We start from the raw sequence: 22012 nt of genomic DNA, 5'->3' as shown, positions 1-22012 counted from the left end.
TCAGTCTGGACAGAAAATGTCGACCAACAGACAGGGTGACATTCTCCAGTTTGGGGATATAAAAGTTGAATACAGTCTATGAGATATTGTTCAGTTCTGTAGAACAAATTATATTCTCTGCCAAACAAAAAGCTTTGGCTTCACTTGCTGCTTCCTCATTTTGATTTGTTCACTCAGTAGCATTTCCCTTTTCCAAACTCCATTGTGTAGTTTCACATACGTCTGCTCATAAAACTAAGGCACATGATTTTGCACCACAGTGTACACTGTCATTGTTATTAAGTGCTGAGTGTGCTGAACAGTCTCCTCAGCCGTCCATTATCAAATGTTTACTCTGTAGTTTTGTCTTTAGTCTTTGTTTGCATCAACTTCAATCTTAACTTTTGTGCTCCCAACAACCACAAAGATTCACCAATCTGTTTGAAACTGTTGCTGTAAGAAAGATAAGGAGTAACACTCATTGCATTACTAGATGGTATCATAGTTAATTTTAAAAACTAAGAGATAAAAGAGGTCTGTTTTTGTCAGAGTAGGAGACAAAATAATTGATAAGTACATGGGAGGATGAGGTCATTGAAGCGGCATGTGATACTCATCTCTGAGTGTGTGAAATGCAAAGCACCCTGAGATCAAAACAGATGATCTCAGTGGCTGTTTATCAGAACCTGACACATGAATTCACTCGTGTGGTACAGTGAATGACCAATGTCTAAGCTGGTAGCAGCAGCAGCCATATTGGTTTCCATTTTTGGCAATCAGTGTGATTTATGTCTGTGACCTCTGAGTGTGTGTGTCTGTGTAAGACTGTGGTGACTGAAGTGGTGATAACATCACAGATACAGGAAGCGGTGGGGCTATCTGGTGAAGTTGGTTTCCTGTTGTGGTTTCTCACTTCTGCTGCTGCTGTCAAATGGTGTTCGGCAACAATTCACACACTGTATTTTATCACCAGTGGTGCAGGGAGTGCTCACATGCTTTGCTTAAGGAAAAGTACCTATTTAACAAAGTGATCATACTCCATTACAAGTAAAAAAAAAAAACTGCATTCAACCCAAGTAGAAGTACAGTAGTATTAGCAAAGTGTCACAAAATAAATGGAAATTATTAGGAGAGTTTGTGTAGCAGAACTGTTATGCTATATAAACCTGTATTTGTTTTTTTAGCTTTTCTTGTGATTAATATTACATCATTTTGTCTTGGGCAGTTATTAAAGTAAACATTTAAGGGGAAATAGCTCTTTGGTGAAGCTGCTAACAACTCAATATATCTCTTTTCCCACCAGGACAGTGCCGGTGCGGAGGCAGTTGAGAAGTTAAACAGGTTTGGGAACCAAACGTTACGTATTCACACTCCAGACCAGTTGGTGGCGGTAATGCATTAGTTCGTTGTTTCCCAATCGCCAAAAAACCTCTAAAGAAGCAGCTGTTGGGAAGAAATCATGGCCGACGGAACGGCCTTGCTTCTTTTTTTCCCAGAAATTAACTTTTAATCTTCTTACATTTGAAGGTTTTTTTGTGAATCGCAACCGCAAGCAGCAGTGAACAGTCTCTTGCTATTGCTACTTTTGTTCGTGTTTTTTTCAAAATGGCGGATACTTTCTTGCGGTTGCCGCTCCCGGAACCTCTGACGTCAGTGATTCGAACTCTGTCAAGCCGTGTTAGCGATTTCTGTTTTGGCACGAGATTTTTTTTTTCAGTGGAAGTGCCTGGAATTGATTGTAAATTAGTCACTGGCACCGCGTTGAGAGCTAATAGACTTCTGAAAATATATTTATATATATTTCTATATAATATTATAATGAATCTCATAAGATTATTGTAAGTAAAAACTTAATCTGAATAGTAGCGAGTATCTGTAGCTGTCAGATAAATGTACAAGAGTAAGTAAATACACATTTTCCCTGGCGTCTTTCCTTTGTTGCAGAAATGAGATTTTTGTTAAGATAAACCAATAATTATCTCAGTTTGTTGTTGTTTACTTTTTTCTTCATCCCCTCGTGCACAGTGAGATCAGCTGCTCTGATAAAAGCATTTTTCCATTCATTACTCATACATGATGTCAGCTGCAGCACTCATCCATTAGACACCAACAAATTCAGGCACAGTGACTAATGTGTTTAGAAGAAGCTGGAGCTACTGTTCTACACCCAGTCTGGGAGAGTAGGTGGGAGTGACATGACTAACCACTCCGCTGTATCGCTGCTATTTTTGTGGATGCGATCACCGCTGTATTCCTGACATTTCACATGTATCTGCCTAATATGTGGCGACCTTTCAGATTCACTGACAGTTGTATGTTAATAAGGAGCTGGTGTTTACATAATTGAGCACTCTGCTATGCATACACACACACACACACACACACACACACACACATACAGGAAATGAGCCTTCTCTGATTATATTATGAAGAATGTGTTGACATAGAGGAAGAGATCCTGCAGTGACAGGAGTTATCAGCTTGGTAGGACTGAAGACGACGGCTCAGAGGAATTAAATTTGATCAAATATAAAAAATAAAAAACGAGGAAATGGGGTGAGAGAATTCCTTAACATTCAGATGTAAGTGAATGAAAATAACTGATTATTCATTAAGTTTTTAGAGTACTATAAATGATTTAAATGCTTCTTTTTCTACATAGATAGATAGATAGATAGAGCCACTGCACTGTGAATAAATACAGTGGGGGAATCTGTGTGTGTGTTTTGTGTTGTTGGACAGTGGGGACTTGGCAGTGTTGTGTGGCATTCAGCACCTGCTGGTCAGAGCTGAATTAGGAGATAATATAACAACAGAGAACACAAAGAAAGTTTTCCTTCCTCTGCCACTGTTTGAGAGATAAACATTTCTGATGTGTGGATAACTGTGAAAAGTTCATTTCTCTTGGACATAACTGAAACAGTCTGCATGTAATACATAAAGTTCTAAAATGTTTATGGAGTTTGTCATTAAGGCATAAATATCTTTCAAAATATACTTGTAATGACCTTTTATTTGGTATATCTGTCCAGCAAAAGATCAGATAAGGAAGAACTTTATTAATCCTGAAGGAAATTCTTGTGCCAGACATAGCTCCAAAACAGTAGAGAACAACCGTTAAATATATGTGGAAAAAAAAAAAAAGAATAGAATAAAATAGGATAAATAAAATGGCCTCAGATACATATTTTGACTGTCATCTACAAGCCTTTGATTTTATATTTTATCACATTTTATCCTATTATATGGAGAGGCAAATTATTGAAAAAATAATTAAAAAAATAAGTAAGTATAAAATGAGTTGAATTATTGCACAAATATATTAATATATTGAAGCAATATTGCACATATATTTCATTATATTGTATTCATATACGCAAACAAACAAATTGTGAAACTTTTCTTGGTTTATTTAACGTTAACAAGGTTCAAATTAGATATTGAAATAAATCAGCTTTAAGCTTAAATAAAAAAGGCCTTAATTAACTCATATTGACGTAATCCCTCTTACTACCCTAAGTATTTATAGTTAACCCTATAAACCTGAGTCAGTGTGTTCAGTAAAGCAGCGGCATCCATCACATTTAATGGACCTCAAACAGTTAACAGTTTTGCGCGTCCACGGCCGTGCATCCACAGAGTGCATCGGGCGCGCGCGGGAGCCGCACCGGGAACGCGAAGCAGAAACAGATCAGACAGCAGGTCGGTCGGTGAGCGGAGAGACGGACCACACAAAGTCCTGGCGATAAAAACAGCAGACCTGAACCTTTGGCGTCTGCTGGCGGAGGTTTTCTTCTCCTGTGGACTAACGTTACGGGAAGTTTTGTTCAGCAGTACGGACGGACGGACAGGGTCAGAAACGCTGTCCACCATGTCGGGGAGCAGGGAGGAGGAGAGGAGGAAACTGGCCGACATCATCAACCACTGGAACGCCAACCGGCTCGACCTGTTCGAGATCAGCCGGCCCACAGAGGTAGGAGACCAGCCCGGAGTGGCAGGAGAGGCCGCGGACCCGCAGGCCCCTCTTCTGGGTGAATGGGAGACCGTAAAGCCACCGCTGGCTGACGCTTGGGTCGGAAATGTTGAAAAGCCAAGCTGTTGTGGGCAGCGTGGTTTACTCGGTTTACTCCGTGGTAAGTCCCGGTACGTGCATGGAGAGAATGAATGCCAAACTCCATTGAAAAATTGGCCGATTTACTATGTCGTAATATACACACATTATACAACTTGGGGCCTGTAACATTAAATAAATTCTTGAGCTTTCACTGCAAGCAACCATACAAGTTAATTATGTGCTTACAGATTAGCACCATATTTATTAAAATATCTCTTTTTTTAAAAGAACATTTCACACAAACGTAGCTAGCTACCAGCTGCCGCCCACTACTGTGTTATTTGGCGAGTAACAGAAATAATTCTTAAAAGTTGACCATTTACAGACAAACTGTGCTTAATTAATATGCCGAATTTTAAGTGAATAACACTGATTTTATTGTATATCCTGAGACGTATTCTCAGACGTGTGTATGTGCGCAATAAGAGAGGCGACACTGAATCGCCAGATTTTGAATGGAGTTTGGCGTGTTGTTATCTCCGGTCCAAGAGGGAACAGCACGTATCGGGGCTAGCTAGCTAGTTAGCAAGCACGTTACCTGTAGAGCAAACATGAACCCGGCGTTGTGCTTAATGGAGGAAACTGACGAGCCTAATTAGCGTCCTCCCCGTACAACACACTTCTCTGCTATTTAAAGGAGAAACTAAAGCTGTGGTGTATGTAGCTGTGCCAGTGTTTAGCTGTGTGTATTGGTCGTGTAGCGGGGCTTGCAGCAGTGCCTGCAATGGCTGACAAATCCAGTAACACGGTGAGGTTGTTTGATACGCAGGGGCAAATAAATAAAAGCTTAAAGTATTAGCAACAAGCAGGGTTGTGAATGCTTTCACCAGGTAGGACACAGAAAGCAAGGATGCTAGTAGCCATGACACAAATCTCCCTGTCAGTCAGTGCAACAATATACAGCACAGACCATGTCATGTCGTCCTGCATTGTCCTTACACTAGCTAGCTGGATGCAAGCTGCTTGTTTGACCAGCAATAATTTGACCCTGCAACATATTGAGGAGCTGTGCTGTAATTAAATCGTCCGTCTGGACTCAGGTTGTGGTTGTTTACTAACAACATGAAGGGATAAGAAAGTCCTAACTGCAGGCTAGCAGGGGCTTGGTCATGTTTCTTGTCCTTAACAAGTTAGTCAATACCCATCTAACCCTACCCCTTAACTGGTGCATCTCATGGCTAAGTAGTCCTGATTTACAGCTACGACTGTGATTGTGTCAGCTGCAGTGTTTTTAGGCGGGCAGCCCACCCCCACCTCTCCTTGGATAAGGGTGCAAGAGGCGTAGGGTGGAGAGAGAGAGGGGGTGGGCGGCCTACAGGGTCCCCTCTCCTCTTCTTGAGCCGATTAATTTATCAGGATTGAAGCCGTTGGCCTGGGGTTGTGAAGTGCACACACAACCTCTCCATTCTGTGAGGAATGATTAACCCAGTCCAGAAGTTCTCTAGGCTGTAATTCTCTCACTGTACAGGGAGCATGACTTCAGCACTGCTGCTGCCGCTGAAGACACTTCAGAGTTTAGTCCAGTTGAACATGATTAAATGTAAGCAGATGCATGGCCTTCCCCTGCCACGCCACACCCTCCCCATATGTCAGCTGGTTAGAGCCCCCAAGCTGCACAAGTGTCCTTCACAAAGTCTGGACTGCTGCTGAGTGTGGCTGTGCATGAAATATACCGATGGTTGAAATTAAACTTGACAGTATCACCTGTGATTTTTTTCTTGTTTTTGTATTTTTTAGGTTTGATTTACCACACAGAATCAGCACATCTGATAATTGAAAGGTGTTTTAATTTCAGACCAAACTGCCACCGAGAGCGGTGAGATCATTCGTGTGATTAGATTAGCCATGGATGGCTGATTAGTCTGGAGCAAAGGTTCTCAAACTTTTTAATCTTTGCAACACAAACTGAATAACTCCTGCTGTGGGACTTATTATGGTGGGGGGGGGTTTACAACATAACAGGTACTCAAGTCACGTGGGGGACTCGCAGGGGGCCGAGGCGTGGGGCTTATTTTTATGCAGAATTCAATAAACACTGGACTTGAAAGGTGAAAACACAATAGATGGACTGGAATTTATATGTAATCACACTAACAGTTTGTTTTATTTGGATAAAAAAGATTGTGGGAAAGTTTATTTTGCTGCAGTTTTGTGTTTACTCTGCATAACTAAAAACGACCATGAGCATATAATGAAAAGAGTATTGTGCAGAGGTGTGGGTGCATTTTGGTTAGTTTAAATGACACGTGTTTTAATCATTGCCTTCTGTGTTTTAACTCTCGTGAATGTAACCTCTGGTTTAATTTCTTCATCCAGATTAGACCATCGCCATTCACAGTATGGTGGCACTGAGTAACGGCTACATATCACCTAAAAACGAACAGAGAGTGGGAGAGATGCTGTGCTTTTTTAGGGATTGTGAGCAGCAGCATCTGCAGAGATCCGTCTCCAAAACACAATAACACAGGGTTTTTATGTGCATGAGAGTTTGAACGTTGACAACTGATGTGCAGCCGTTCCTTGTGCTTGGAAAGCTGCGCATCAGGGAAAAGTTATTGTCAGAGTCGTCCTAAATATAACTTGTGTTATATAAACAAATGCAGCAGATCCAGAGTGAAGCTTTCAGGAAGCTATGGACAGAATTGAAAAGCTAAACATGGCTGTAAATTAAAATGTACTGGAGGCACATATCTAAATCATTACCAGTACATACTGACACACGTCGTACAGGACGAGCAGACGTATCAAGTGCATGATAAATGATAGAGAGTAGATGATGCATATCACCTTACAGATGTACTCTCAGCGTTCAGTCACTGTGCACTCAGCCTGTATGTATCCAGCAGTACAGTTAGGCCACAGGAAGTGGCTGTAATTAGCAGGTAGCACTATTTAAGCCAGTAATTACATGTAATGTCGTTAATCAGGCAGGTCTGACATTTTATTATGTTGATGGTTTCCTCTGCAGGGGCAGTTTGAAGCTGTAGTTTAAGTGTTTTTTTCCACAGAGGAGTGTCGTATCGTGTAAATCAGGTTGTTGTCTTATCATCAGGCTCAAGCCAAATCTGTTGAACTGCTCCTTTTATTTTCAGGTAAAGTTTAAAGCTCCTGCACTAGTCCTGAGTGCTGACCTAAGGAATTTCCTCCACTTTTTTTTTTCTGACCAAACTCAAGAGAGGCTTATGGTTTAAAACTGGAGCAGCAGCCTTTTTTTGTTCGTCCAGTTCAAGACCTCCTGCACCACTAAAATCTCTGTAGACTGCAGGATATATTAAACATAAAGTTTGTCACTTTTCTTGCAGTCACACTGAGCCTGTAGATTACTGACATAGTAGATCCCATAGCGGGGCGTCTGCAGGAGCTTAAATAGACAGAGTATTAGATCTAAATTTAAGACTTTTAAAAGAAATAAAAAGCCGTAAATAGACTTTATAGAGCTGCAAATGCTACACACTTTTACTTCCAGTTGACCATTGTGAACAGGGTTAATAGAGTATGACAGATATTTTCTTTTTATAAAGTCCCAGGACCCAAACACCTCATCTATAAATGTACTTTTCTTTTCCATTTGTCGCTCATCTCAGCTTCTGTTAGTCAGACTTGTTCTGGTTTATGTGTTTGTTACTTTATTCTGTGTTGAAATCGTTTTAAAAGCTCATGGCTTAAGCCCGCTCATAAAAATGCTGTGAATTTTTCGTCTCTGAAACCAGCTGACAATGACACAGTAATAACTCTGAAAGCCACCTAGCTTTGCTTGTAATTGCAGTCTGCTGTGACAGAATGACACAAGTCACATGAGGGTGAGGTGTAACACCTCCCTGTGACTGACTGTGCTGCACAACAGGCTTAATGGGTGTGGAGGAGGAAATCAGACAACTTTGCCCTTTAGTTTAATGATCATTTTCTGCACTGGAATTTAAGGAAAATTTAGAAACGCTGCTCTGAGAGGATGTAGGTTTTAGCCACAGAACAGAATGAAGTGGAAACCTGTGTCATTCAGCTGCACTGTGTATTGCATTGCTGCATAGGAGGACAGTGTGTTGATGGACGTTGCATCACATCCTTAATTCTGGCACAGGGTCATGGAGGTGGAAACACAGAGGTTTAGCTCCTCCGGTTCCCTCATCCCAGAGTCCAAATGAGTTTTTGGTCAGATGCCTTGTCGGGGACGTTAACATGAAAACCAATCTGCTCGCCAGTCCACCTACAGCCTTGTTGTGTTTCTACTACTAAACCTAGAAGGATCAGAAACTTTAGTTGGTTCGCAGTTTATTTTCTGCTACTCTTTCACTCTAATAAAGTCAGTTTTATCTGTATGAAAATGTGAACTAGCAGTGTTTCCTTGTAGTAGTCACAGCCTGACTCTGTATTTACTAGCAGGAAGCTCATATCCACCTTCTTTCCCATGGGGAAGTGAACGCAGCATTTAGGCAGACTCGCCGTGACATCAGCGACCACTCCCGCCTTTTCCCCTCCGCCGCTCAGGAAGCAGGAAGCTGGGCAGGAAGTGTGTGGTGTGTGGAGATAGTGTGGTTTCCTGTGGATCTAGGTGGAATGACTGTGTTGTTTTTAGGGTGATGCCTGATCAGATTTTCTTTTTATTTTACCACCTATTTCCAGATTCTAGAGCTTATCTTTCCACCTTTGACACCAGTTCTTCTGTCACTGCAGCAGCTCTTGTTTCATGTTTAGATATTTAATGATATTATTTATCAGATTTTTGTCTTGTTTTGGTTTATTGATGTTCAGACTTTTATTGGGAGATATTATTGGGTGGATAAGCCCATAAAAATCTTATTCTCTGTCTTCCTTCCCAAGTCTCTGTGGATCATGTGGATAGCTAGAGAAAAGAGCCAGACAGTAATGACTAATTCAGAAAATAAAGTACCAGCGTGCTTTATTACACTAATGCAATGCAATAATATAACAGGAGAGTACTGATATAAAGCAAATGAGCTCAGTGATTTGCAGCACTGGCTATATGAACACAGGGTGATGCTTTCTTCAGTTTTTGTTGTCATGTCTCTGAGACTTTAATTTTACAAAAAGTTTCCTACAGCCTGTGTAAAGACATTACATCTTTAAATGCTTTGTTTTGTTTGACCAGCAGACCTTAACTTAAAAGCAAATAATTCACTATAACCAGTACCAAAAAAGCACTAAAGCTAATGCTGAGATTAACGAATCAGGTAATCATCTAGCCCTGGAATATGTCGTCTACTCCTGTTTTTTCCTCTCTTATTCTCTGATGTGCCTGTTTACAGGTGTGCAACGATAAGAAATAGGTGAAGCATATTGTGCAGAAACAGGTCGAAGAGAAATTGTGTGCGACAAAGAAAGAGCAGTCACTTCAGAGGTGGGGGAGAGATTGTCGTCTGGCTCGTGTCTCTGGGCTTTGACTGAAAAGGTTAGCGTCGGCCTGGAGTGTACCTGTGAGCAGCTGGTGATAGTAGCCGGCGTTGTTCGGTGGCGGCGGCGGCACAGCAGAGGCCTGGTTAACAGATCTGCTGGCCTCAGCCACAACTTACAATACCAAGAGGTCACACACAGACGCACACAGACACACAGTAGCTGACAGCTCCATGCATTTATCTCTGTTTGCATTGTCCCTCTGTGTGTTCGTCCTCCCCCCTCCCATCCTCATCTTGTCATGTGGCTGCTAGCTGGGTGCTGCGTCGCCATGGTAACGGTGTAGCTGCGATGAGCGCAGGCTACAGGAGCTCAGCAAAGAGGCCTCACACACTCACACACAGGGCTTGTTAAAAAAATAAGTGTGTACGTGTTGTTGTAGCCTGCAGCAATGATGACAGTCGAGATTGAAGGTTTTCTTGACGCAGGTCATCATCAGTTCTGACGTTGAGGCTTTATCGTGGAGCAGGTGGGTGGGATGACTGTGGCGGCTAAAGGCTAAATTATGCATATCCGTCAAGGTGTTGCAGTTTTTAGATGCAGTTAAGCTCTCAGACTACATCTCAACAACCCTCGTAAGCACTTGCTTTGTGTTGTAGCATTAAAGGGATACACTGATATCTAGCTCTTGCACTTTCATGATTTAAATGCACTTATTAGAGCAGAGTTTGTGTTAGCTGGCATAGCCGGCTTTTGGCCAGCATCATGCATTGTTGTCCTGCAGATGAAAACATCACAAGCCAAAATGTCTGGTGGAAAATATGCCAAATAAATACTCTGTTGTGTGACGTAAAAAATATGTTGACAACTGAAAGGATAACTTGGAATCGGTGCATTATTGATCAAGAATATTTTACCTGGCAGTCGCTGACCAGACTCCATTTATAAAAACAGTTATTTTACCGAGCAGAATACAGGAACTGCTGGAATACTGCTGCCTCCATCGGTTAGTTAGTGTTATAGTACAACTTCAGTGATGAAGAAGTATCAGATCATCACGTAATAAAAGTACACATAACTAACAGACAGAAGCAGCTGTGTTTCAGCAGCTCTAGTATTCTGCTCTGTTAAATTACTGTTTTTGTCAGTGGAGTCTGGTTGAGATGAAAAACAATGTTTAGAATGATAAAAAGGTCTATCTCTGTAGGAATCCTATTCATACTGTCGCCCTCCTGTAGTGAAAGTTATTGTTGTTTAACATTTATTAGCTCCAACTCCAACAAGTAGAAGAAGAAGCTCAACACACCACCTGCTACCATACACAAGCATAAATGCACACGACGGCATAGGCCACTGTATAAACTACGCTTTAGGGACGGCCCTGCTCCAGTCCAGGAGGTGGGGGGTGGTGGTGATGCACCTGAAGTTCTTTGGTAGCTGCCAAAACGCCACATGAATGAGAGCACAGCCAGCTAGCTAACAGCTAATGAAAAAATAAAAATGGCTAATCCCAGCATCACTTCAGCTGCTGTTATCACACAGCAGACCATGTGAGTGTCTCTTTCCACAGATTGGTTCCTGATATAGTTCAACTAAAGCTTGTGTGCGTGTCTGGGAGAGACAGATGCATTTACACCTTTTCAACATCTGGCCAGAATAGAAACTACCTCGTGAGGTTTGCTGTTCGTGACCTGAGTGTAAACGGGGCCTAACACGAAGCTGCTAAAAATGATGCTAATCTTCTCGCGCTGCTTTGTGTTTTTTTTCCCCTTTCTGGTAAAGTTTGCTTTTCCGGGCTGACTGTGTGAGTGATGACTGCAGTTGAAAAGGAGCATGAATAAGTCACTGTGTGAAAATGGGATGTTAATGGAAAGGAGTGTGGAGCCTTATCAGTTCTCTGGGTGAATGTAAACACACATGGCAGGTGTAAAGCTCATGCTATTAGCAGGTTACGTAACTTCTTCCAGTTTAATTCAAGAGTTCTGGCTTTTATTTTTCCATTCTTGTGTGGAAATGTCCAGAAATCAGTGCAGCTTCCGACACCAGTATTGCTCTGCATGTGTCCGAGGGTCCGTGTTGCCTATCAGTGCCCGACCAGATGAAGCTGTAAACTCGCTGCCATGTTGTCACATTTCATGGCCAAACAGTAGGTGTGTCCGTGTATGTGCGAGAGTAATCGCTCCGCCAGCGTTTCATTACGAAGCAGGGGGCAAAAGATCACAAGCCACGAGTCTTAAGCCTGTCCAGCAGAGTTATGACCCATCTCTGCGACGCATACACACACAGACACACACATAAATACACAAACAGATGGACGGATGTGATTGGATCAGTGACCTTGCAGCTCATTTTCATTTTGTGTTTTCTTCGAAGTTGTTGTATTTGCTCTCGTTCACTGTGCTGCACTTTATTCTGACAGTTTCCTCCAGTTTGACAGCTCATGAGGGAACAACACTGTTATTTATGTCTTTGTTCAGACATCTCAAATAATCAGTGAACCCACAATTACACTGTAGCTGTTTAGTCAGTTTCATTTATACAGTATATTGTCTTTTAACATTTCACACATTGATCACAGTGTCTGGCTTCGCTCCACCACTTAAAAACCCCTCCTGAATTTGATGCTTTTACCTGCAATTATGGTGCTTAATGTTGCAGTATAAATAACAGCAACTGTTTTGATAACAGATTAATTATTTTGGTCATTTTTTAAAGCAAAAATTACAAACATTTTCTGATTGCAGCTTCTCAGATTTGAGAATTTCATGCTTTTCTGTGTCACATTTGACAGTAAATTAAATATCTTTGGGCTCAAGGACATTTTTCACTATTTTCTGACAATTTATAAACACAACATGAATCTTAATCAAGAAACTACTTCATAATTTGAAGTAAAATTTCAAGAATGAAGAATCAAAAGTCATGGAAGCTGCTGCTGACAAAAACAGCTAGAAGTCGTTTTATCAACATTTTTTTGTTCTATGACAGAATTTAATCTTTGTCCAGTCACATCAGTCACTGTACGAGCTGTAATTGATGCAGCTGGCCTCGGTCTATTGGCTGCTCCCTGTTAAATCAGAGGGATGGGGTCACAGTGGACAGCCAGGATATTTATCACCACTGTTTATTTCCTGCATGTTTGGGAATCCACTTCAGCTTCCTGTGGAGTGACTGAGGCTTTAAGTGGATCATGAGCGACAGAGTCTTGGTTGTGAGGAGCATAGTCGCTATTATCTGACTTAATAATTTCTTGTTTGTGTATTAGGAATTCATGGACAAATTAAATGGTTCATAGGACATTTTAATTTATGTTGCAGCAAGAGTTGATTATCAGGAGGCAAATACACAACTAATTACAGGTAGTTTTCATTTTTCAGCATGTGCCATCAAGCTCAACATCAGTTACTGTAGATATTTTTTTATTTAGAGACAAATAACAGAGATTAAGATGTTAACTAATGCAAAGCAGAGCTCAAACACTCATTTACTAGACCCCTGAAAAACCTTTAAAATTGTTTTCCAGTGAAATTATTTTGGAAAATATTAAAACATGTTGTTGCTACACAGACCTGCACTCCACAGATTTTTATTTACACATTTGTTTATGTTGCAGTTTATCAAATCATTGATTGTTACTTTAATTTACAGCTTCTTTAAGCCTTAAATTAAACTCGGTCAATCTTGCAGAAACCCCGCTCCACTTCGGAGGCAGTTAATTTTCTCAGACGGGCCCCCGAAACCTGATCGATATATGCAAAAACGCTCCGTTAAAAGAAGCCTCCCTAAGCAGTCCAGAGTAACACATCAGCACGGCATCTGTGAGGATCCAAGTGGGTGATATGTCACAGTTTTCAGGGTTTCTAACGGTCCTGGAATCCCTGGAATGCAAATGGGAGTTTGGAGCAGGGAATTCCAGACACAGCAGGGTCAGGTAATGTGAGAGATTGTCCGTGGAAAACTGTCTTACAGACAGGAGTGAATGTACATTTTCGAGTGAGTATGAGACCATTATCGCGGTGGAGGAACTCTGCCAGAGTCCAGACTTTTCTCTCCTAATAAACCAGGGAAGAAGACGTGTGGGGAAAGTCATGCAGCAGGAGTTTCTCTCTCTCGACGTTTGCAGAGAAGCACCTGTGGTCCATAATCCCGCTCCCTCTCTCTCTCTGTCAAACACACATTCCTTCTCTGTGATTTGGCCTCTCTCTTATCTATCTTTTCTCTCTTTCCTCTTGTTCTAAAACAAGCAGTGTATTGTGTGTGCTCAGCAGAGCAGCCCGCCCTCAAAGCTTGTGTATGTGCGTCTATGTGTGTGTGTGTTTGTCCCAGCCAGCCTGTCAGACCGTGTTAATCCCCTCAGAGGCCCGGCTCACCTCCTCCCTGCCTTCCCTCCCCTCTCCGTCACCCCCTTTTCCCTCCTCCTCCCTCCATTGGGTTGTGTTGCCCTCTCCGCCGGCCGATTCGCTCTCCCACCTGTCAATCACAAGCCCCCCCCCCCCCCCCCAATCGCCCGCCTACACTGACCTCGCAGGATCAGACAGCAATCAGGGACCAATGACTGTGAGTGTTTAGTGCCGCTCGCCACCAGCTCCCATGGCGCTTTGCAGCAGATCAATGTCTAAGTCGTGGCCCGCAAGGAGGGAAAACAAGGAAGGGACGGTCCGTGTAATCACCCATTGTTTCCCCACATGTCGGCTCCTTACATGTGGCTATGGTCACAATATTTAACTGGGTGGTTAATAAATAAAAAGCCACTATAAAAACTGTAATATAACTTGTATTTCTGGGCATTTTCTTACTTATTGTCTTGATTTGCTTCCTCTTCACCTGCGTTCTTTATTGTCCTAGTTAGGACACAGTTTTGGGGGAAAAAGCTTTTGAATATTCTTTACCTTTCTCCTGAACAATGTACAGAAGGAGCTGAAACTTTAAAATAGTTCTGTTAGTCAATGGTTTTAAATTGATTTTCTAAAACTTTATTTCAGTTTATTTTGAGAATTGTGCCTGTTTCTGCATCTTAATTTGCACTTTTATTCCATCTTAACTAGACATTTGTATACTTGTATCATATTTTTAGCTGAATATTGTGTATATTCTTACAGTGTTTAACAGTTATTTGTTACTTTACATTGCCTTCTTGGCCAGGCCTCTCTTAAAAACAAGATTTAAATCTCATTGAGACACTTACCTGGTTAAATAAAAGGGGAAAAAATAATAAAGTGTTGCAGCAATCTAATATATCAGCAGTAATTTAAGCCTTGGCTTCTCTCCAGTCATCTTGCAGCATGTGCACCATTTAAACTGGAAGAATCCATCACACAGGATATACCCAGGGACAGATTTCTGCATTGACAGTAGATTTAGTGCAGCCCCAAAGACATATTTGGGTTTTGTGAATGGGCCGTGGCAGCCATCAAAGACATGGAAAATGTTGTAATCCCTCTGGATATAGCACATTTATATGGTCTGTGTACTTGTATTTGTAAAGAGAAAAGGCGTCTTTTCTTTGTAAAAAAAATGACATTCTGGAAACAGTAGGAAATAAAAAACTGACAAAAGTTTAAATATTATGAAAAATTAATGAAAACACTTCAGAACCTGGGTTGAAAACAGTCCAAAACTGATGATATTTTACAATATTTTAAGAATTAGAATAAAAAATAAAAACATTTTAGAGGCAAAACAATCATTGATTAGTCATGAAAATAATCAGATTCATTGATATCTCCATATCTGACCATAGGGTGGAACTGAAATCACAAGTCAAAAATAAAAAAAACAGTGGATCTAATGGTCAAAGGCAGCGTGGGACACTGGAACATTGGGCTGCCTTCACAGGGCGGGTCGGAGAAGCTACTTTAGGGTGTGATGTTTTTTAGATTACTTAAACTTAATTACAAACACACACAAACTCACACAAACACACACTCTTCTGGGAGAAACAACACACAACATGTTCTGTATGAGTTCTCTGTAACTCATAAGACGGGGACCACAAATTTCTTGGCGCCGAGTGTGTGTGTGTGTGTGTGTTGAAATGTTGTGCTGGTTTTGGTTTTTGTTGTTGGTCTGTGAAAAGTATCAGCATAACAAACTTATGATGACAGCAGACGTGCAGATGGCTCGACTGGACTTTGCTTTTTCATGATTTCTTAGAAAAGAGGGAGTGTGATGGAGCTGAACCGTGTCCACCTTAACATTTGTTTTTTAAAGTTCTGGCTTGTTGAGTTGAGTTTAAATCCCGAATGTGAAATTTCTGATGCATGAAATGTTTTCCTGGTGTCTTGGAAAGATTGACTGTTCTGTTAAAGCTGCAGTCATCAGCGTTTTATATTAACAATGGATTAAATGATTGTGTATACAGTCAAAGTGGCTGCTCGTAGGGACAACCAAACAGTTATCATTCAGTATTTCAGTTCCCCTGCAGCTCTATGCAGCAGTTTAGTGATTTTCAGTTCGTTGTGTTGGTTTTTCTGTCTGTTAGCTTGCTGTTTTCACTTAAGTTAAACTCAGTGTAGACTCTCTGCCCAGCACCAAACAGCAGACAGACAAAGTTAGCGACAAGCTAGCAAACATAATGGAGCAATTTAGCAGCTGCAGACGCAGGCATTTTTATGTTTGAGACAAAAACAAAGCTAAAAGGAAAACCAGTATTGGTGTGAGGTGGCCAGAAACATGGCTACAAATCACTGTCACTTTTTCTTATTATGTTTTAACCATATTCTTAAGTCAGATAATGGATTTTTCAGTAGTAATCAGTGAAACAAGCTGAGCAAAAAGCTGCTGTGTCTGCCCACAGAGAAACACTGATTTTTAATGTGAAACTGCCTCATTCAGTGTTTTTTCTTTAATGACTGTTTGTTTTGGAGAAGATGAGACCTGTGTAGATAATTCGGCTCCCAGTGAAAACTCCTGAAGGAAGGAATCCTAACCTAAAAACAAACTGAGCTAACGTTAGCAGCTGCTCTGCTAACAGTCTGATGAAGAGTGCTTGAAAAACACTGATTTTTAATCTGACACTACTTTATTTAGTGTGTTTTAGTGTTTGTTTTAGAGAAGAGGAAATGTCTGAGGATGATTCAGCTCCTGGTTAAAACCTGAGCTCTGAACACTAAAGGAATCTGAACCTAGAAATGAAACGCAGTGAGTTGTATGAGTTGTTCAACAATGCACAAATAAAAATGTATGAATTCTTCATAAGCCACCCCTGCAAAAAAATACAAAAAACCCTACTTGATCTGCTGCCCCCAAGTGGCCAAAAAAATCAGTCAACGCAGCTTTAATACAAGCTAATTTATGCTAACACTTTAGCTTCAGCTTCCTCCATGAAATGCATCATCGCATAATCGGTTATCTTGATATCAATCAGACACAGCTCATATCAGTCCCAAGTGAGCAAAGCAGTACAAACACACAGCAGCTGCACTCATCCAGGAGAACAAAATCTACCGCCATCGTAAACACGCTTTGGTGGTAAAATAGGTGATGACATATTTGAGACGTGAGCGAGACATGAGCAGCCAGATCACCAAACAGAAGCAGGTGCTGCAGCCTTTAAAGTTCTGATCAGAGAGGCCACTCCTCTCATCTGCTGGTTGTTATTAGCCTCCCCTCCTCACCCCACCCTCCCCTCGACGGAGCTGCACCCTGTACTTGCTCAGCTCGACCCCACCCGCCTGGTAGGACCTGGTGGAGAATTTGAACAGAAAAGTACAATAATACTGACTGTGTGAGTGACCTCAGTGTGCTGGGGACTTCCCTACACACTGCTCCACCCGCTCATATTTGTTGATCTTAGCTGTCCCACCACCCCCACCTCCTCCTCATCCTCCCCCTGTTCCATAAGAATAGCTTTGACACACACACACACACACACAGCAGTGCATTGCAGTGGGACAGTGCTGATGTGTGACTGGGGCTGACATCGCTGACGCAAGCCCAGACTGTGTGTGTGTTGTGTGTGTGTGTCTGTGTTGTACTGTGGAGTTGAAGGCCTGGGTGAACTCTTGGTTTGTGTTTTTGTGTAGCAGGTTTGTCGATTTCCCTCGTTGCTATCGCTCAATGTGTGGCCTGAGTGAGTGTGTGTGTGTGTGTGTGTGTGTGTAGAAGGGGTGAGGCTGCAGTCCGAGCTACAGTTCGCCGGTCAGTTGTTTGCCTAAGGAGGGCAGCGCCTGATGCAAATGCACCACATTATCCATCCGTGGCAGGGTTCGCCACATAACGCTGTCGATACCGAGCGATTTAGCCAACGGAGAGGAAAGTATTTGAAACTTTTCTGTGACGGGGTAGTGGAATGTCCTGGTGCAGTTAATCCTGCACATGTGGAAATTAAGCTCAGACCAGGGCTGCTGCTGCTGCTTCTTCCTCCTCCTCTTCGTCTTTTTTGGTGAAGGCCAAGATGATGTCATGTGCTAATTTGGATTCTTGTGGCGTCCGTTGCATCAGTCTCGGGATATCTGCAAGTTTCATCAGGACGTTTCAAGGCTTTTTAATGCCAGTTAGAGTGAAATGTGAGGCCTCTCCTTTGGGCATTTTTTTTGACGGTGGTCACGTTTGAAGGTCAAACAATTGAGTGGGTGTTAGGAGTTTAGCCAATATTACAAATTCCTGAATGAAGTTAAATAAAATTGAAGCTTTTCAGACCCTGCAAATGACCTGAATGTGTTATAAAATGCATTTTAGCTTAGCAGAAAGTTGTTTTAAAAAGTTTCCAGAGCACACAGAAGCATCAGCAGCTGAAGTGATTCTTGTTTATTTAGATTTCCTTTTGCTCCATACCAGTCCTCCAAGAGCCCAGATCAGAAACTTTAACTGGCAACATCTCCACTGAAGTCTGACCCTGGATAATCCTAAATATTCAGTTATATAGTATATGTATTCAGTAAATATAGTTTAAAGCCCTTTATTAAGCAAAACTGTCAAACATTAGCTGGTTCCTGATCTCTAATAGTGAGTGTTTGTATTCATTTCTTTAGTTGTTTTTTTAAATATAATTCCATATATTTTCTCTTTGCACTCTGGATCCTTTTAACAACTGTTTTTCATTGTTATTTTGTCATGTATAAACTAAAATACAGATCGATTGCCTGCTTGGTGTCATTAAAACTGTTTGTCAACTCGTATTATTGCAAGAAAGGAGGTTAAATTAGTTTAATTAGTTGCTTCAGACTGAATAAGAATTGTACTGAATGTCTCAGTTTCTGTGTATTTGTGACACTCAGACTAGTTTTGCTGCTGCAGCACATTTTACTTCCTCTCTCTCTTTTTTGTTTGTCCACCTGACACCTGAGAAGTGGGCATGGCCTGCATACCAGCGCCATGGCAACATGACACCCAGCTGAGGTGGTTGCCATGGCAGCAATCAGCAGCTTGACGGTGTTGGGTAACAGTGGCAGCTTACTATTCACGGCGGGAGCATCAGCTGTTGTCACTGTGTGGAGGGTTTGGTTTGTTGTACTGTCGTATCACACTGTCACACCTGAGGCAGACAGAAAAAAGTTACTGAACTTTGAATTACGTCCAGTATTTTTACTAAAAATCACATAAAATAAGTAATAAGTAGAACGATTTTATCACCTCCACAGCTAATTTTTAGCCCTGACCCATATTCCTGTTAGGGCTAAAATGACATTTTTGGACTTGCATCCATGAGAAAAGTCTTTTGTAGCGTTGAAACGATTAGTTGATTCACTTATTAGTCAATTAATAGAGAGTTAATCTGCAACTATTTAGGTAATTGATTAATCTTTTTGTCATTTTTCAAGCAAATTATGCCAAAATTCCCAGTTTAGGCGTCTTATATGATAGAAAATATTATATATTTGGGGTTTTGAAGTGTTTATTTTATGACATTTTGTTAACCAAGCGAATAATCAGAAGATAAATGCCAGATAAATCACTAATAAAAATGATTTTCAGTAGTAAAACAAGCATCGGTCTCTGTGTGACTGGGCTGATTTCTATGAAGAAAAAAAGCTAAATTTAACACAGACCCATATTACTTTAATGGATTCGCATGGAGAAACAAAATCTTTTATAGACCTGAAATGATAGTCAGAAAATTAGTCTGTCAGTCTTTAGATAATTGATTAATCATTTTAGCTATTTTTCATTTTTTAGCCAAGAAATCCTAAAAATAAACAGGTTCTGGCTTTTAAAGCTTTTTCAAGTACTTTTGCTGCTTTTTTGTGTCTTAAGTAAGTAATCAGCAGATTGATCAATAACAAAAATAACTTTTTTGAGTTTGACAGTTCCTCACAAACAAATGTCAAACTAAGCAAATTCCACCTGCTGATGAAGATCATGAGATTAGGCTGACAGGTCCAGAAATCGACTTTGAAGCAAAAGTGTTTTTTCAGCAACAAAATTTGTGTTACATTCAAGTTTACTGACTAATTGAATTGGGTGTACTCCCTCTGTAAATTGGTCCCTGTGTTGAGAGAATAAATCAGTCCCCATAATTTGCTCCCAACATGTTATCAAAGCTTTTCATTAATAATTTCTCCTGCAGCCTTAATAAACTCTCAACATCATTGAATAATAAGGAAAAAAAAGCTGAAAAATCCCTGTGAAAAAATAGCATGACCCATTTTACAGAACTGCACACTCACAGGGGACTAATATTATCAGATGACCTCCGAATTTGAGCTAATTTGCGTTGGAATTTTTCACTTTGCAGATTACTGACGTTGGCAGATTCACACGGGATTAAAGCGCACGGACGTCCTCTGTGGTTATTAAAATCTTAAAAAAGAGGACCCCCCCCCAAGATAATACCAGTCAGTCCCGTGTGAATAGAGCTTTAAAGGCTACATTACACAGCAGATAATTACTGTTGAGGCCTCGGATATGCAGCAGGTAATCAAAAGAGAGAGACTTCCTCTGGACCTGCTGACGTCCCGAGTCTCCGATTTGGTTTTGATGTGATGTGGACAGACTGTTTTGGTCACTACCCATCCACCCCTCCTTTTGTTTTGCACCAAAGTCACTCCAAGGCTGAGCGAGAGAGGGAACGAGATGTGGGCGGAACTGCATAATTCAACGCCTCATCCCTGAGTGTGTTTGCGCGCTCGCTGCATTCCTCTCTATTCTCTGCACGTTGGGACCTTCAAAAACACCCGGTAAGGTCAGGATCGTGCCCACGTCGTCGGTGGATGTGTGCGCACGCATGATCACAAGGTGGTGTGTTTAACCCCCCCCCCCCCCCCCCCATGTTAAACCACTGTGGGCTGTTATTGATCTTTCTTGTATATAGACACAGACACACCCAGAAGCATGTGTGACCTTTCTGGCTGTTTCTGAAGTCTCTATTTTCTCTCCCCTCACCCTCACCCTCTCTCTCTCTCCCCCTTTTTCCTTTATAGTTACTGAGAATGAGAGCGAAAATATCAGTAAATGGAGCAGAAGTGAATGCTTCCTCTCATTATCCGGTTAGTTTTTGACTCTCCCTTTCCACCAGAGTTGGACTGACATGACTTCTTCACGGCTCGTATAAATATCCATTACAATAACCAACATTCTGTATATTTAGATTGGACTAATTTAATGCCAAAAAGGAAACAAACATACTGTATATTCTTAAATAATGGTCTTTAGTTACCCTGACTGCTGAGCGAATCAGGTCTTAATTTGAAAGAGGCTTACATTACATGCTCTTAATCCTAATTTTCCCTGTTTGTTTACTGTTGGCCTGGTAAATAAGGGATAAAGTACATTTCCAGCCCATATAATCTGTCAGTATAGCAACGTAACCAAGCTGTAGTCACCACTGGAGCTGAAAAGATTAATTGATTATTCAGAATCTGCTACTATTTTGGTATTTGATTAATCCTTAGGTCCATTTTTAAGTGAAATTAGCCTCTTTTCTTTGTCTTATGTTGAAAAAGCTGTTTGAAGACGTCATCTTGAGCTTTGGTGAATGATTATGTCCATTTTTCACCATTTTCTGATGGTTTACAGACCAAGTAATTATCTCATCAGTCAGCAAAATAATCAGCACAAGAGTTAATATTGAAAATAATTGTTAGTTGTTGTCCTACTCAGCACTCTGTTGCTCTGAATTTCTCTTTTTAATAGACTTCTAAGTCACTCAGTGTCAGTGAAACTCAACATTTTCTGCACAGGTGTTGCCCCAGTCAGTCAAAAACTGATTATATTTGATCAAATCTTGTCCAGATCTTTAGCTCAGCATCATGTTTTCTACTAACCGCACCTCTAAACTCCTCAGTTTGTGGGACTAAAGACCTTTGAAGGCAGCAGGACATTCTGTGGTTTTCCCTCATCCATCTTTGAATACCAGAACCACGCCGTGCTGTTTCTTTGTGTCTTTAACTTTGAGTTGAATCACTGATGTTCATTGGAAACAATGGCTGCTCTGTGATGGTCAGCAGCCTGGGCCTCTACTTATTAACAGAGTTCTGTGTGTCTATGTGTGTGTGTGTGTGTGTGTGTCCAGTCAAAGCTCAAAGACAGATAGATGAGTTCCCATCACTAGTTTGAATTATGCTCATATTCATTTTTAAAAAGCAGTTTCTCTCTGTTTTATGTCACTGTAAATTTAATTTATTTGGATTT

General features: G+C 41.1%; 1 protein-coding gene across 12 annotated transcripts in view; it reads left to right on the top strand.

Moving 5' to 3' along the window:
- Positions 1-3625: 3625 nt before the first annotated feature.
- Positions 3626-22012, top strand: part of afdna (afadin, adherens junction formation factor a) — a 97898-nt gene continuing 79511 nt past the window's right edge. For 10 of the 12 annotated variants that reach the window (XM_051071749.1, XM_051071755.1, XM_051071754.1 and 7 more), the window contains exon 1: positions 3626-3952. In XM_051071749.1, the coding sequence (XP_050927706.1) occupies positions 3851-3952 (102 nt within the window). In that variant the 5' untranslated portion in view covers positions 3626-3850. The remainder of the gene's footprint in view (positions 3953-22012) is intronic. The other 2 variants (XM_018679529.2, XM_018679527.2) reach the window with 1 other exon arrangement.

This window comes from Lates calcarifer, linkage group LG7_1 (genome assembly GCF_001640805.2).
Source record: "Lates calcarifer isolate ASB-BC8 linkage group LG7_1, TLL_Latcal_v3, whole genome shotgun sequence".
NCBI lineage: Eukaryota > Metazoa > Chordata > Actinopteri > Centropomidae > Lates > Lates calcarifer.
The sequence above is the reverse complement of the archived record's forward strand: the minus strand, read 5'-3'. Positions and strand labels throughout refer to the sequence as shown.